Source organism: Canis aureus, chromosome 5, assembly GCF_053574225.1.
Source record: "Canis aureus isolate CA01 chromosome 5, VMU_Caureus_v.1.0, whole genome shotgun sequence".
Lineage (NCBI taxonomy): Eukaryota > Metazoa > Chordata > Mammalia > Carnivora > Canidae > Canis > Canis aureus.
In genome coordinates this window covers 73,671,957-73,686,492 of record NC_135615.1, presented here as the reverse complement: position 1 = coordinate 73,686,492, position 14,536 = coordinate 73,671,957, and the positions used below count along the sequence as shown (strand labels likewise).

The 14,536-nt window shown below is 48.3% G+C and overlaps 1 protein-coding gene across 4 annotated transcripts in view; it reads right to left on the bottom strand.

Annotated features, from left to right (window-relative positions):
• Positions 1–581: 581 nt before the first annotated feature.
• The window catches only part of WASF2 (WASP family member 2), a 73,084-nt gene continuing 59,129 nt past the window's right edge, over positions 582–14,536 (bottom strand). For all 4 annotated transcript variants that reach the window (XM_077898923.1, XM_077898921.1, XM_077898919.1 and 1 more), the window contains 5 exons: positions 12,581–12,698; positions 11,443–11,573; positions 8,961–9,116; positions 5,915–6,429; positions 582–4,626 (listed from right to left, as the gene is read on the bottom strand). In XM_077898923.1, coding sequence (XP_077755049.1) covers positions 4,469–4,626; positions 5,915–6,429; positions 8,961–9,116; positions 11,443–11,573; positions 12,581–12,698 — 1,078 coding nt within the window. In that variant the 3' untranslated portion in view covers positions 582–4,468. The remainder of the gene's footprint in view (positions 4,627–5,914; positions 6,430–8,960; positions 9,117–11,442; positions 11,574–12,580; positions 12,699–14,536) is intronic.

Below are 14,536 nucleotides of genomic sequence, written 5' to 3'. Positions count from 1 at the left end.
GTCTGCCCATCAAGTGCCCCCAGGGACAGCCACCCGCAGCAGCTGTGCTGCCAACAACCGTTGCTTCCTGGGTAGGTCATTTTTGGGGGTCAGAATATAAACCCAGCCCCTTCGCCTTCCCAGGCAGGAGGGGGTACACACAGCAGCCTCAACTTTTTATCGGATTCCACTGAAAGTCCTTCTATATTTAAGGTACGTTGCCAGGGTGGGAGAGGCAGACGAGATGCCGGCCAGATGCTGGGAGGCAACATCGGCATCTGCCAGCGCCTCTCTTCTCCCTGATGCAAGTGGCCAACTGCTCGTCTCCCCAGCTGAGGACGGCTGGACATCCGGGCTTCCGGGTCCCCCAGCTTGGGTCTCCTAAATCAAAATAGTTTCTGGCCTCCACCTCCCCCTCCCACAAAGCCTACGCCATCCAGACCCGCAGGCCTCCTGCTCCTCGAAGCCACTCACACAAGACCTCCCTCCAGGGCTCCGGCCACCACCTGTGGCTATCAGTGTCGGCCCCTTCCAACCACTTTCCCATTAGAGACAGAGACAGAGACAGGCACAGACGCACAGACACACACAGACACCAAAGGTGGCTGAGCAGCTACAAAGATTTATCAAATTATTTAAAATGTTGGCATTTACATATTTGCACGTATAACATAAAATCGTTACGTGGAATCCTCAGGCCATGGGGTGCTAACGTGGTCCACACGTGAGCCAGCCAGGGAAACAAATGAGACCAGGCTTGGAGCCACAGGGCTTTAAAAAAACTGGACGTCCTTCTAAGCCTAAGAGGAGTAGGGCGAAGAGGAAAGAGTCACCTCGGGGGTTTGATTTAACCCCACCCTCACAGGTCTCTAACCCCCACCTCTCCTCTCCCACCCTGAGGGGAAAGGGACCCATTTCCAGACTGTATCCCTACTACATATACGCCCACTCCCTAAAATCGATGTGGCAAACACACCCAAGAATCCACTGGAATAGGTCCTTATAAATATATTTATATCAGAGAAAACAAGGCACTTTGGGAGCATTATAGCTCACTCTCCTACATGTACATCATTCTAGACAGAAAGTAAAAATTGGTTAGTTTCTCAAGTGAGTTAACTGAGTCAAGTTAATACAATAACAGAATTGTTCCCTAGCCCTCATGGAGGCACAGCATGAGGCATATCTCCTAGTGACACCTGGTCCCAGGTCTGCTGGACCCCAGTAGAGCTCAAAGCCTGATGACGCCAGGAAGCCTGACATCTCTCCTGAGCAACAGCCCCTTGCCCTGGGGCACTGGCCCCCTCCCCAGGCCCTGAGGTCAGGTGAGGGGGGCTGCGGAGGGAGGCAGGCTGAGAGCGAAGCTGGGACACGGTGGGAATGCTTAAGCAGGGTCACCAAAGCCACAGAGACCTCAATCTGTCCAAGCTGGCGCTGCAGAGCCGGAGGATCGGCGCCACGGGAAGAGATTTCACATTAGCCCTGACAACACTGCCTCGGCTCTGCGGTGACATTGGCCAGGGTCGTTTCTGAGGGCACTTGAGCTTCCGTTGGAGGCGAGCTGGAGCTTGGGCCAGCTGCTCTGAGCCTCCAAGGGATCGCAGAGCCTGCCCCCTCCCTGTGGCTGCTCCTTTGGAATGTAGTCATCTCACAACCGTGGCAAAGCCACAAGTCACTTCTGACACTGCCGACTGGAAGCTGGGTCCCTGGGCCACAGGAATGGGGGCCGGTCCCCTGGGCTGGGCAAACTAGGGAAGGGAGGTGGCTCCTTAGCTTCAGTGCTTTAGAGTCCTTATGAACTACTGCTCCACACTCTTGCCAGCCTCAGCCCAGTTTAAATAATCACTAAACTTTGCATTCTACAATTACAGGATTCCAAAGACGCACAATTACCTGCATAGGGTCCTTTATCATCTTAAAGGGCTCCGGGTTTAAAGAAGCATTGTGGGTTTTTTGTTTTATTTTGTTTTGGTGCACATATGCATAAATAGAGCCCAGAGGGCCTCTCAGCTGACTGGGTCCCCAGCCCCCCGAGCTGAGGAGGCTTCGCAAGGCCGGCTGCTACAAAGCACAGAGCTTGGCTGCATAGATTTTAATGAGAGCGTCAGGCAGAGCTGTGCTGTTGCTCTCCGGGACTTGCAGATCATTACCAAACCAGCTGTAGGATGAGAACACAGCACATCGAAACCCTAGGAGGTCACTGAGCTAATGATCTAATCCTACCTTCCGCAGGCAGTGCCCCCCCTTCTGCCCCCAGCCCTTTCCAGGGCAGACTGTGTCCATTCCAGAAGCCAGGCCAACACCGCCCCCTTCAAGGTCAGAGCAGAATGATAGCAAGTGGCGCTGGCTCCCCCTTTTCCGGAAAGGAGGGGGATGGGGGTAATTTAGTCAAAGCCATTAGGCCCGAACCCTGGCCTGGCCAGGCCCCAGGACTCCTATTTGGGAGAACCACTGCCCTCCACCTGCCTCTCCGAGCCACTGCTGGGCTGCAGCCAGGGACACCTTCAACAGCCATTTTAGGGTTCTGAAGAAAGCACCTTCAGCTTCCTAAGTACAAGGTGGGAAGCAAGGTGGGGGCACACACAGTCTGGTATGGCCAGCACGGAGCACGGTGCCCGCCCCATGGCAGACATCTGATCTGGGGAGGGCGGGGGTCCAGTCTGCAGTAGCCCCAGCAGGAGGGCATGCTGGCCCCTACAGGCTCAGTCCCCAGGATAGAGTTCAAGGAAAGAAGGCAGAGGGGGAGCATCCAGCCAGGGCACAGCGGTAGTACCCATGATTACACACTCCCCTCAAGCCGGAGGGGTTTATGAGGGCTTTGGCAATTACTACAACCATTTGCTGTGCTGGGTAGAGACAGATCCTGTTTCTCTTTGTTTCAGGGCTCTGAAAGCCGGAGAAGCCAGGAGAAGCCGGTTTCAGCATAAGAGGCTACACAATAGTTAGGGCAGAAGAGAAGAAACCTCACTGTTGGCCAAAGCTGACCAGTTTTTTTCTGAATAATAGCACCTGTGTATTAGCTCTGGGAAAAGGGGGAGTGAGGGAGGGAACATCACGGCACACAGTGAGGAGGGAGCTGGAAACAAGACCCAGAGCCCCTCAGCCTTTCAGCCCTCCTCACAGCTGCCAGGCCCCCCTAGGCAGCTACCTGCGGCAGCCACCAGCCTGAGGGACTGAAGTTTCTATAGTTGGCAGAACCTATGCTTAAATTGGGGAAATAAAAGGGGGACGAGTTGCAGAGGAATTGAAAGCAGCACCTGTCAAAGCTGCGTACCCCCTTCCTTCTCTCACTACCTTTGGTCCCCCAGAAGGGCAGCTCCCAAGGCCATGTGGTTCAATGGCGATAGTAAAGGGGGAGCAAAGAATTGTAAGACAGGCTATAAGGGTCTGAGCAGCACTGAGAGGCCCGGCACTGGCTCTGAGTCCTCCTCCTGGGACTCCCACCTATGGTGAGGTCTGGAGTAGTAAAGAGCCAAGACTGCTCTACCTGGACTCCTCCGAGTGCCCACTATTTGGTCGCAGAAGGCACAGGTGACTTGGAACCAGGAATTCTGGGCTCTAGAGTTCTGTCACCATCCAACTGTGTGACCTCAAGACCTGAAGCAAATCATTTCCCAGCATCATTAAGAGGGTAGGATCCAAGGAGTTCCATCATTCTTCCAGTTCTGCAGTTCCGAGTCTCTAAGCTTGGCCCCTGATGGCCAACAGAGGTCCAGATCCCTGTCAAGGCTAGTTTGGTCATGGGTACTGGAGGTTTGAACTGGGCTCTGGTGCCTAAAGCACCTGGTAGTGAGGGAGGGGTATTTAAAGGACACTTGAACACCACACTCTGCAGAGAGCCTGAGGGGAGGCAACAACTTCAGCCTTCAGAAAGGCACCATTTCTGGGTAGAGAGGGAGACACTCTTTAGGGCCTGATGGCTCCTAGAATAAAGCGCACCGAGACAGAGATGGCTTAGCAAAAGGTAGCTAGCTCACCCTGCTGACCACGGCACAAAGGTGTGGCAGTCTGGCTGCTAGGGCATGTGGCCTGCTCTGCCCTCTCAGCGCATGGGAAAGGGGCCAGCCGTGCCCATGCAGGCTTTAGGACCAGAAGATGGCTGGCACTATTTGAAGGGTAAGGATTTTGGAAGGAGACTACAGATGAAAATGGCTCCCAGAGGAAGATACCAACTCCAATCTAAACCCAATCAAAGGGATCTGCTTTGGAGTTCTGCCTTCTCTGCAATATGCAACAGTCACTTGAAGGGAAGAGGGAACATCTCAGCTACTGAATCTCAGGAGCCCCCATGGGGCCTGTCCATGGGGAGATGGGAAAATGTATGTTGATTTGGAGGAAGCACTTGGATATATCTTTGGTTGCTTCAGGGAAGACTTTGGCCCCTTGAAATTCTTTTTTCCTCTTTCCCCCCCGCATCAGACTGTTGGGATATGCATCAAAGAAGGCAGCAGGAGGAAAGAAAAAGGAGGAGGGCAGCAGGCAGAAAGAGTTAATCCGACCAGTCGTCCTCATCAAACTCAGAGGAGTCATCTTCTGAGTCGCTGTACTCCACGGCAATTCGACGTGACAAGATGGTGGCTACATCGTTGCCCACGACATCTCGTTTCTCTTGTTCCTGCTGCTCCTCAACCTTGCGCAGCTGAAAGCCTGATGAGATAGAGACAGAGAGAAGGGTTCAGAAGGTGAGTGGGTCTCCGAAGGTCTGGGGATCCACACAGGACTGAGGAAGGGGGCGTGGCCAGGGGTGGGCAGAGTCTGGGAAGGTGTGGGGATCCTCTGAAAAAGTAAAAAGGGAAAAGAGAAAGCAAGAAAAGAAGATGAGGGTTTATCCAAGCCAGGCCCCAGTGCCATAGGCATGTTGGAAAGGAAGCCTGCCATTCTTTCCATTTCCACAGTCAGGCTGGTGAGGATGGCACTTCTCAGGAGGCTCTGAGTGGGGAGTAGCCACCGAACTGTACCCACTAGGCACTCAGTCTCTCTGGTTCACTGATTACCACTGAGCCCAGCTGCCCCAACTGGTCTCCCTCAGACAACCCCTAGTTCCAGGAGTCTCGCAAACCGAAGAAACGACTTTAAACCACTGGAATTAGACCTGACCTCTGAAAGAAAGAGAATAAATACTCCACAAGGGTGAGATGATAAGGGAGGGCAGGAAGGTGGGGAAAAGGGAGGGAAGGAGACAAAGAGGGAATAGGAGAAAAGGGGGAGAAGGACGGGGTGAGAAAGGGGAAAGAGAGAAGGGAGGAAGGGTAAGAGGACAGGGCATGACTGGCCAGAGAAGTATCTTCTAGGGCAGTGATACTTGGTTTTCTCTGGGGCACAAAATGAAGGCAAACAGAGGCAAAGCCATGTCTTGTCAAGGAGTTCAAAGACCCCAAGTTAAGAATCTCTTACTTTACTTATTTAAGGTAATCTCTACACCCAAGGTGGGGCTTAAACTCACAACCCTGAGATCAAGAGTCACCTGCTCTTCTGACTGAGCCATCCAAGGCCCCAAGAATCCTTATTTTATCTATTTTGTTTTTATTATTTTTTAAAGCTTTTATATATTTATTTGAAAAAGAGAGAGAGCACAAGCAGGGGGAAGAGCAGGCAGAGGGAGGGGGAGAAGTAGACTCTCCACTGAGCAGGGAGCCTGACTTGGGGCTCAATCCCAGGACCCTGGGATCATGACCTGAGCCGAGGGCAGATGCTTTGGCTCAGGTGCCCCAAGAATCCTTTACTTTAAACTAAGATGGAAAGAAATCTAAATCTCTGTATTTTCAGAGTGAAGCCTTTCTTTAGGCTGATCTGAGGCCTGAGGTCCCTCCCAATCTCTCCCCACCCAATGAAAGCTATCCCCTGGGAAGGGCATGGAACCCCTAGGCCACCCTCTAACCAGTCATCTCGGCTATAGAAATTGACAAGTGGTCCTGGACCCAGCACTGGGAATTACCTTGACGTATGGCTGAAAGTAAGTCGCTGCGGGCATCACTCACAGGAGGCAAGGAGGACTTAGGCTTGGTGGCATCAGAAAGTGGTGGTGGTGTGACAGGCTGGACATTGGGACCACTGAAAAGGAGAGGAGGGGGCCCCGGGGGAGGGGGAGGAGGGGGAGGCGGAGGTGCACTTCCTATTGGTTGGGACAAGGGAGGTGGTGGCAGAGTCGGGTAGTCAGCTGCAGGCGGTGGGGGAGGAGGTGGAGGGGCAGCAAAATCGGGGTGAGGTGGGAAAGATGGGGGTGAAGGTGGTGGTGGGGTCCCTGGAGGCCCAAATCCTCCAGGCGGTGGAGGGGGTGGAACGCTCATCATTGGAGGTGGAGGTGGAGGGGCAGGTGGTGGAGCAAACCCGGGTTTGGAGCCTGGTGGAGAGCCCAGAGGAGGAGCTGGTGGTGGATGGCTTGGGCTGACCACACTGGATCTTTTGGGTCCAGCTAAGCCAGGCCCTCTTTGGTTGCTGTCTGTTGGGCAGCTAAAAGGACAAAGAAAAAAAACCCACCATCAGTCTCAGCACGCAAACATCCACCTCTAATAAAGCTTATCTATGAGCCTAGGTTTATTTTGGTTGTCTACTATCATTTCATTTTAGCTCAAATAGAAAAAATGATCAGAACAGACCAACAATGCAATAGGAAGCCTTGTAATGCAATGAAGCTTCTCATCAGCAGAGGGATATAACCAGTAACTGAGAAAAGCTATTTGAAAGAAGTTTACACTGGGTTCCTCTATCAGGTAAGGGTTGGCTGAAGTCATTTTCTAGGTCCCCCTCAAACTTTCCAGCTCTCCAAAGGAAGGCACCCTCCTGAACCCTCCATTAAGAGGGATAGTCAGTTTTATCCTGAAACCAGGAGCAAGAAGGCATGCAAGAAGAATTGGAATAAAAATCTAAACATTACCCACCCACTGGGCTCTATTACTCAGGCTATTATCATTTACCAAATCTTGTGAGGGCAGGAAACCCAAGCCAAGCTAACCAAAGCTGAGCAGAGTACAGATTTAGGTAAATGCACCTTCAGTGCTCACGTGGAAAAACCTGAAAAGGGATGACGATCTGAGGGTCAGCAGAGATGGGAAATGAATGTGCCACCAGACTTTAACTGGGTTGAGAGACGACTGAGTTGTACCTTTCCCAGGTCACATGTGCTTGGCTGTGGCTGCAAGGTCTCAGGCCATGTGTGAGGCTGAAGGATTTTTTTCCACCTTGGTACCTGCCCTCCACTAATAGTTACTTCTTAGAATAAAGCATCCATCTTGGGATTTTCCATAGACCTTCCAGCCTTGGCTGCATGTGATGGGGCAATCAGCGGGAAGAGATCTGGGATGAGTGGTTTCAAGAGCCAAGAAGAGTGGATCCGCGTGAGGGGAAGCTGCTTTAGGTGTACTGCTAAAGCACTGCTTTAGGTGTCCATCTGAGGGGTCCTCAACATATCTAACCTCTGATTCAACAGAGTCCGAGGAGAAAACTGTACCTTTCAAAGCTCTCATTTGTCAGGCATCAGAAAGGGCAAAGTAACGGAGCAAACACTGAAATCTGAATACTCTTCAGATCCCCATTCAGTCGTTTCTTTCTTTTTTTTCTTTCCTTTTTTTTTTTTTTGAAAGATTTTATTTATTTATTCATGAGAGACACAGAGAGAGAGGCAGAGACATAGGCAGAGAGAGAAGCAGGCTCCATGCATGGGAGCCTGATGTGGGACTCAATCCCAGGTCTCCAGGATCACACCCCAGGCTGAAGGCAGGCACCAAACCGCTGAGCCACCCAGGCGTCCCCAGTCATTACTTTCTAACTCTTCCCCTGTATACCTCTGCCAAACACCAGTACCAACAGAGTCTACATTTGATCTCCCTTTTCCCTTTGTTTCATTCTTTCTGGAGATCTATCCAGCAGTGAAATGAACCAGAACAGGGGAGGAAGGTAACTGCTAGGTTCCTAGATAACAGGGCACAGTGTCTGCTAAATACTGTAAGGATGGCAGATTATACCGCTTCATCATGCCATGCTCAGTTAAAGCTAGGTAAAAACAAGAGATATGATGGTGATCTCCATCTGTTCCGGTATAACTAACAGTTAAAAATATGGGCTCTGGAATCCCTGGGTGGCTCAGTGGTTGAGCGCCTGCCTTCGGCCCAGGGCCTGATTCTGGAGTCCCAGGATCGATTCCCACATCAGGCTCCCTGCATGGAGCCTGCTTCTCGCTCTACCTGTGTCTCTGCCTCTCTCTCTCTCTCTGTGTGTCTCTCATGAATGAATGAATGAATGAATAAATAAATAAATAAATAAATAATCTTAAAAAAAAAAAAAAAAGAATATGGGCTCTGCAGACTGAATGACCTGCTTTCCAATCATGGCTCTGCTTATGACTGGCTGTGTGACCTTAGGTAAGTTCATTGACCTCTGTGTGCCTCACCACTTACTCATCTGTAAAATGGGTACCTACTTCAGGAGGACTATTGTGAAGATGAAGCATCATATACAGTGTTTGGCATAATTGCCTGGCACCTCAAAGACACTTAATAAAATGTTAATTATTTTTATTATCTACACAGACTTGACTCAAGTTATTTTATTGGTCCTGCCCTGGATTTGGAACACTTATTTTTTTTTCCTTAAGATTTTATTTTTTAAAGTAACCTCTAGGGCACCCCAGGTGGCTCAGCAGTTTAGTGCCGCCTTCAGCCCAGGGATGATCCTGGAGACCCGGGATTGAGTCCCATGTCAGGTTCCCTGCAAGGAGCCTGCTTCTCCCTCTGCCTGTGTCTCTGCCTCTCTTTCTCTGTGTGTGTCTCTCATTAATAAATAAATAAAATCTTAAAAATAACAATAATAATAAAAATAAAAATAAAAAATAATCTCTACACCCAACACAAGTGCTTGATTTTCATAACCCTGAGACAAGAGTCTCACCCTCCACTGACTGAACCAGCCAGGGACCCTGAGGTACACTTATTTTGTTTTTGAGTGTGTAACCACCCAGAGTAGACAGGAGAGATTGCACCATTTACCTGAATTCTGCTGGTGGGGGAGGCAAGCTGTCCTCAGAGAAGGAAGGAGAAGGCGGAGAGGTGGAGTCTGACAGCGGTGGCGGTGGGTAGCTGCTTCTGTCCACATTTTCAACAGAGCCAATACTGCCATTCTGGTACACCAAGGTGGGTGGGTACCTGACAATGAACCCAATGTCAAAACTGTCATTTCAAGTGTGACTGGCACTTCTCAAGTTTTTTTAAGAGACCCTACAAAAATGCATTTGGTACAAAAGCGTTTAGGAAGAAAGAAATATTCCCCACATGTTTTCTGCTGTTCGGAAATTTTACTTTAGGATTAAATTCAGGATTAAAATTTAGGACTAGGGATGCCTGGGTGGCTCAGCAGTTGAGCGTCTGCCTTCAGCTCAGGGCATGATCCCTGGGTCCTGGGATCGAGTCCCGCATCTGTCTCCCTGAGAGGAGCCTGCTTCTCCCTCTGCCTATGTTTCTGCCTCTCTCTGTCTCATGAATAAATAAAATCTTTAAAAAGAAATTTTAGGACTGAATTCTGTTGTATTAAGTATCTCCCAGATATTCCTGCTGGATTCAGAGAAATGGGATTCAACCCAGCCAATAAAAAACCATGCTGTTCCTTTCCCAGTGCAGGTTGCCTTGTCAAACCCAGCAGTTCTTTTAAATTCCCTCCCAAATGTTAAGAGCAGCCTAACTGCTCCCAACTCCCAAAGTCAGTCTTGAGGCAAAGGGCAAAGCCAAGCCCCAAGGCTAGTGAGCTGCAAACACGTGACTGGCACACAGCCTGGTTTGGAGGTCAGCAAGCCTCTGGAGTACTCAAAGGCCAAGGAGGCATTTGATTGCAAAACCAAGCTGAGGACAAATGCAAGTTGCTGTGTGGTAGCTAGACTCGGTCTCCCTGCCAGGTCTCTTATCCAACACTACGAGCTGCCAATTTAAGTAGGGTGCTTAGGGCCTGTGCCTCATAAAAGCCTGTCCCTCAGAGCACTGGGCCTTGGGTGAACAACAAATTTCCAAATAACACATGTACACAAATAGCAACTAGCAAATATGGTTGCTTCTGTTCTACCTCCCCCTTCTCTCCACCACTGCTGGGTTCTAAAGAACTCCTTTCAAACAGACCCTGGATGGAAGAGAGTTGGAGAGAACTAAAAATCAAATGATGCTCTGATGCAGAAAATCCCCAAGGCCTGGAATAGGCTTGGTACATCTCTTTGTAGGTTTACCAACAAGCATACCCAGGTAGACCAGCCATGTAGCCCAATCCCAAACTTCTTGGACAAGAGAAAAATGGCAAGCAAAGTCTTCGTTTTCACCAGCCCCATTCCACACACACACAAACCAAACACGTAATAATTGGCAATCTGAATGTGCGAGGTTCTGGCCTTAGAGTCACGGAACCTAGGACAAGGCCTGTCTGAACAGGATGGGACCATGGAACCAAATGGCCCCTTTTACTGGGAGGTAAAGGTAATGAAGGTACCCTCAGGGCTGATTTCTTGACAGAGAGAAAGGTTCATTTTTTTCTCTTACCATCTTCATCACTCTTTAAAACAAATCTCTTAATCCAAGAAGAACAAGTGTCAGAAGTGTCAAGATTTTTAAAAGTCAAGATTTTCATGGTAGAGTTATTCCTAAAAGCAAGAACAACTCAACTCTTTCCTTTTATCATTCCTAGACACCCGGCATGGGCTGGCATGGTTCTCTGACAGCCAGGATGCAAAGTATTTAGAGAAAAAACCAGGGCAACATTCATGCCAAGCAGTCGTGGTGACTTGGCTTTGAATGTCACACAGGTCAGACACCAGGATAAGCATCAAACCAAACTCTAAAACCATTTTTTTCCCTTTTAAAAACCTCCAGTGTGATTTGGTATTGGGAAATGGGTCAGACTGACATCTACTGTTTCCCCCCGGAGATATATAGCCTCAGTACTGGCCGAACGACCTTTCCCACACTGTGTCTGAGGTCTGTTTTCAGGCCCCTGGCCGGCTTCTCTCCCTAGACAGACAAAGGCTGACTGAGAAGTTGTTTTGGTGATGTGCACAGATTCTCTACCAGGCCCTCTCCACTCCTGTGAAATGCCCAGCTCTTAGGCATGACCTTCAGATCAATGTTCTGGAGGCAAAGGGCTCAAGACCACTCTTCTTCTCTTTCCAGTCTTTCCTTTCAGGCCCACAAACATACTGTGTCTGGCAGAGCAAGGGCACTAGAAGCCATAGGCTTTCTTTTTTTTTTGCCATAGGCTTTCTTTTCCAGACTACTACAGTCACCTCATTTAAACTGCTGAGTCTCTTGATTTATTTGCAAATTTTAATCACCAGATGGATGCACGTGAAGGTAGCTGATTAATAGTGGTATTGATCTTAGCCACATAGACACACTTCAGGGAAGTGTGAAATGTGGCACACCAGAGCTGTCAAGCTGTTGCCCCCCAAAACCCAGGCCCTTCAAAGAATGTTACCAATTATATGAAAGCATCACCTACCCAGAAGGCCCCAGCTTTTCTTTGGATTCCACAAACTCTTGTCCCATTTTCATCTTCTCCCACTCTTCCTTCCGTGTTTTGATTTTACGTGGATTTACATTCCCTCGATTTGGATTATCTTTCTTTTCTCTCTATAATGGAAAGAAACAGAAAAGCCTTTGTAAGATATTTTTCCAAAGTCCTTCATTAAAATTCCATCCACCTTCCTGGATGCACACCCAAGAAATGATTTGCTTAGACAACATACAGTAACTAGAGAATTTAGAGACTTACTGGTTTTGGAATGACCTAGAGGTCATCTAGTCCAAATCACCTCCCAAGGTCAAACACATTCACTCACTCCAAGACTTAGACACCTCCACAGATGGGAAACTCATTACCTCTTTGGGTAACTCATTCATGTTCTCAACAGCTCTAATTGTTAGGAAGTTAGTAAAAAGCTATTTGTTACTTGCTCTGACACTAAAGTCAGTCAGTATATCTGGGACAAATATAAAGAAATAGTTAACGAAACAAAATCAAACCACCAATGAGGAGTTCCTCAGCCTGTGCAGCTACACTAGCCCCTGGCACTCTCTTGGGCCTCCCGGTAGCCATGCTAATGGGATTATGAGGTTGCAACTGGTAGGTCATATGCTTATACACATCACTGGAGGTCTAAGGGGAGAGGAGCAGCTCCCAAAACCAGGCCTATACCCTCACCCCGCCCCATCCAACCAGTAGTGAAGGTGTTAAACCGTTCCTGTTTGTAAATCAAACACTGTAGAGCCCTCTGTGCTGGTCTCTGAGAAATGAGCTGCAAAACTGGCGGGGAAGGGACTAGCCTAGCTTGAGTGTCCAGCAGAGTCAGGTGCAAATTGCAAGAGAAATAAATGGTGAATAGAAAAGTCAATTTCTAAAACTCAGCCTGAATATACTCAATTGTTAATAGCGCTAGGGGGAACAAACACATTTTTGGTGTGATTTATACTTTCATCTTGGTTGTGCTTGGAGTGGACACATTTTTTAAAGAGTTTCACCTGGCATCCAAGCAAGCAGCCACTCGGAATGATTACTTCATATAAGACTGGCTTCCTTTTTATCCCCCCTCCACAATCGTGCCTACTGATGTGTAGAACAGAGGCCCCTTTCCCCTCACCCTATGCCTTCTCTTCTCTTTCATGATATCCTTGGTGTCCTGCAGCATCTTCTCCTTCCAAAGATCAAAGAAGTACGAAGGGTCTGTGTAGAATTTGAGTGCCTCTTTCCCATCGTCCCTGGGATGGAAATGAAGACAAGTAGCTGTCAGATGAGCTCCCAACCAAATCCAGTATTCCAAATACCTACCAGTTAGCAGTCTTTACACTGAGGAATCAAGAAGTCATTCAAATCAACTGCATACTTCCTCTTCCACATCAGCATTCCAATGCCCCTTGAATGGTATCTCTTTACTTACCTGGCTTTTTAAGAAACTTAGCCTTACTTTTAATTCTTGGTAGAGGAATTTGCATGGTCAGGGCAAGAATAGGTTAAAGCAGCAGGGATCCTGATTATTTCTAATGATCTGCATGACTACAGACATTTCCCTGGGGATATCCTGATATCCTGGCACATCAGAGGGGATTTCTGTCACTGGTTCCCAATCCTCCACCACCACTTCCCCAGGACTCTCTATGAAGCATTAGTGGCTCCCCACCCATCTGAAACCTGTACACATATATGCAGGTTCACATGTGTACATTATGTATCCATATATACACATGAAAGCATATATATGTGTAGTTGTTATTCCTCTGTAAAAACAGGTAACCACGGCAATCCATCTTCTTGCTCCCTTCTAGATTAGCTCAGCACCCCCTACCCCACACATCAACCACAAGGGGGCCCCAGTGAGAAAGATGGCCAGCTGTTTTATGAGATTTAATTACCATCTTTTAGGGGCTGTGACATAAGTACAGAGGGAGCTACTGAGTGTCCAAGTAAGGGATACCTGCCAGACTTGATCCTGGTTGGAATCCTGCACTTTGGCATGACTGAGTCTCTCTCTCTTTCTAGAAAGTATGTGCTGGGGTGGACATTTATTTTAACACTAAACTAGAAAGAATTAGAAAGGCAATTCTACTCCCTGGCGTGTCACGACACACAGAAAGCATTTCCAAATCAAACACTAATGATTTCTATATTAAATCTTGTTTTGAGTTAGCTACACCACTGCTCATTTCTGTTAGGCCAAATCCAGATAATTGAGAGGAAAATGATAAAAAGGAAAATACCATTAACTGAAAAATAAACTTGTCTCAATATCATTTGTTTACCCTATTCTACCACACAAGCCCTAGGCCGTACATCACACTCCCTTCAGTATCGGGTACACACTCTCGTCTTGCCCTGAAACCCCCTGCCCAAATCCAACTCAATAAATGATGGAAGCTACAGAGTCAAATCTCTGTCCTGCTGTTAGCTAGCCCCTTTGAAAGCCAAGGTACAAACGTAATTTTACACAATAATAACATAGGATAGATGCTATGTACTTTTATCTGTGTGAAGAGCTACCATGCTCCTATTTCCAGGCTCCCGGGAGCAGGTAGGTGTCCTTGAGTTTCACACACACACATTCTACTTTGCAGTATCCCCATGTCTCACAGAAGACATCTGCCTCCAGCTATCTGTAATTACTTTTTACCTGTTCCAAAAATATTTATGGATACAAGCAAGATAAATATTCGCTTTCTGCCCCTGCTCAGTGGTATTTTGCAGGATGATCACATTACGGACCACCGGAGGGGGAGGGGCTTTAAGTTGTCTATAAGGCTACCTTCTTTCCTCAAGTTTAGCTGCAACAGTGTAGGTCCTAGCAGAGGGGAATGTCGAAAGGATGTTCTAAACAAAGTGAATGACACTCATCTGGAAGAATGCCAATTATTCCTTAAGCTTTGGAAGGACCCTCAGGGCCCAGAGCAGCCAGTTCACAAAGCTAGCCCCACTAACACACCCAAACATCTGGTAATCTAGTGGTTTCCGAGTAAGTGGGAGCCTTGCTAGAATGTTGCCCCTGGGATGCATGCTCCAGGACTGCCTTGTAACAAAGTCCTTTTGGTTCTATAATAACTAAATT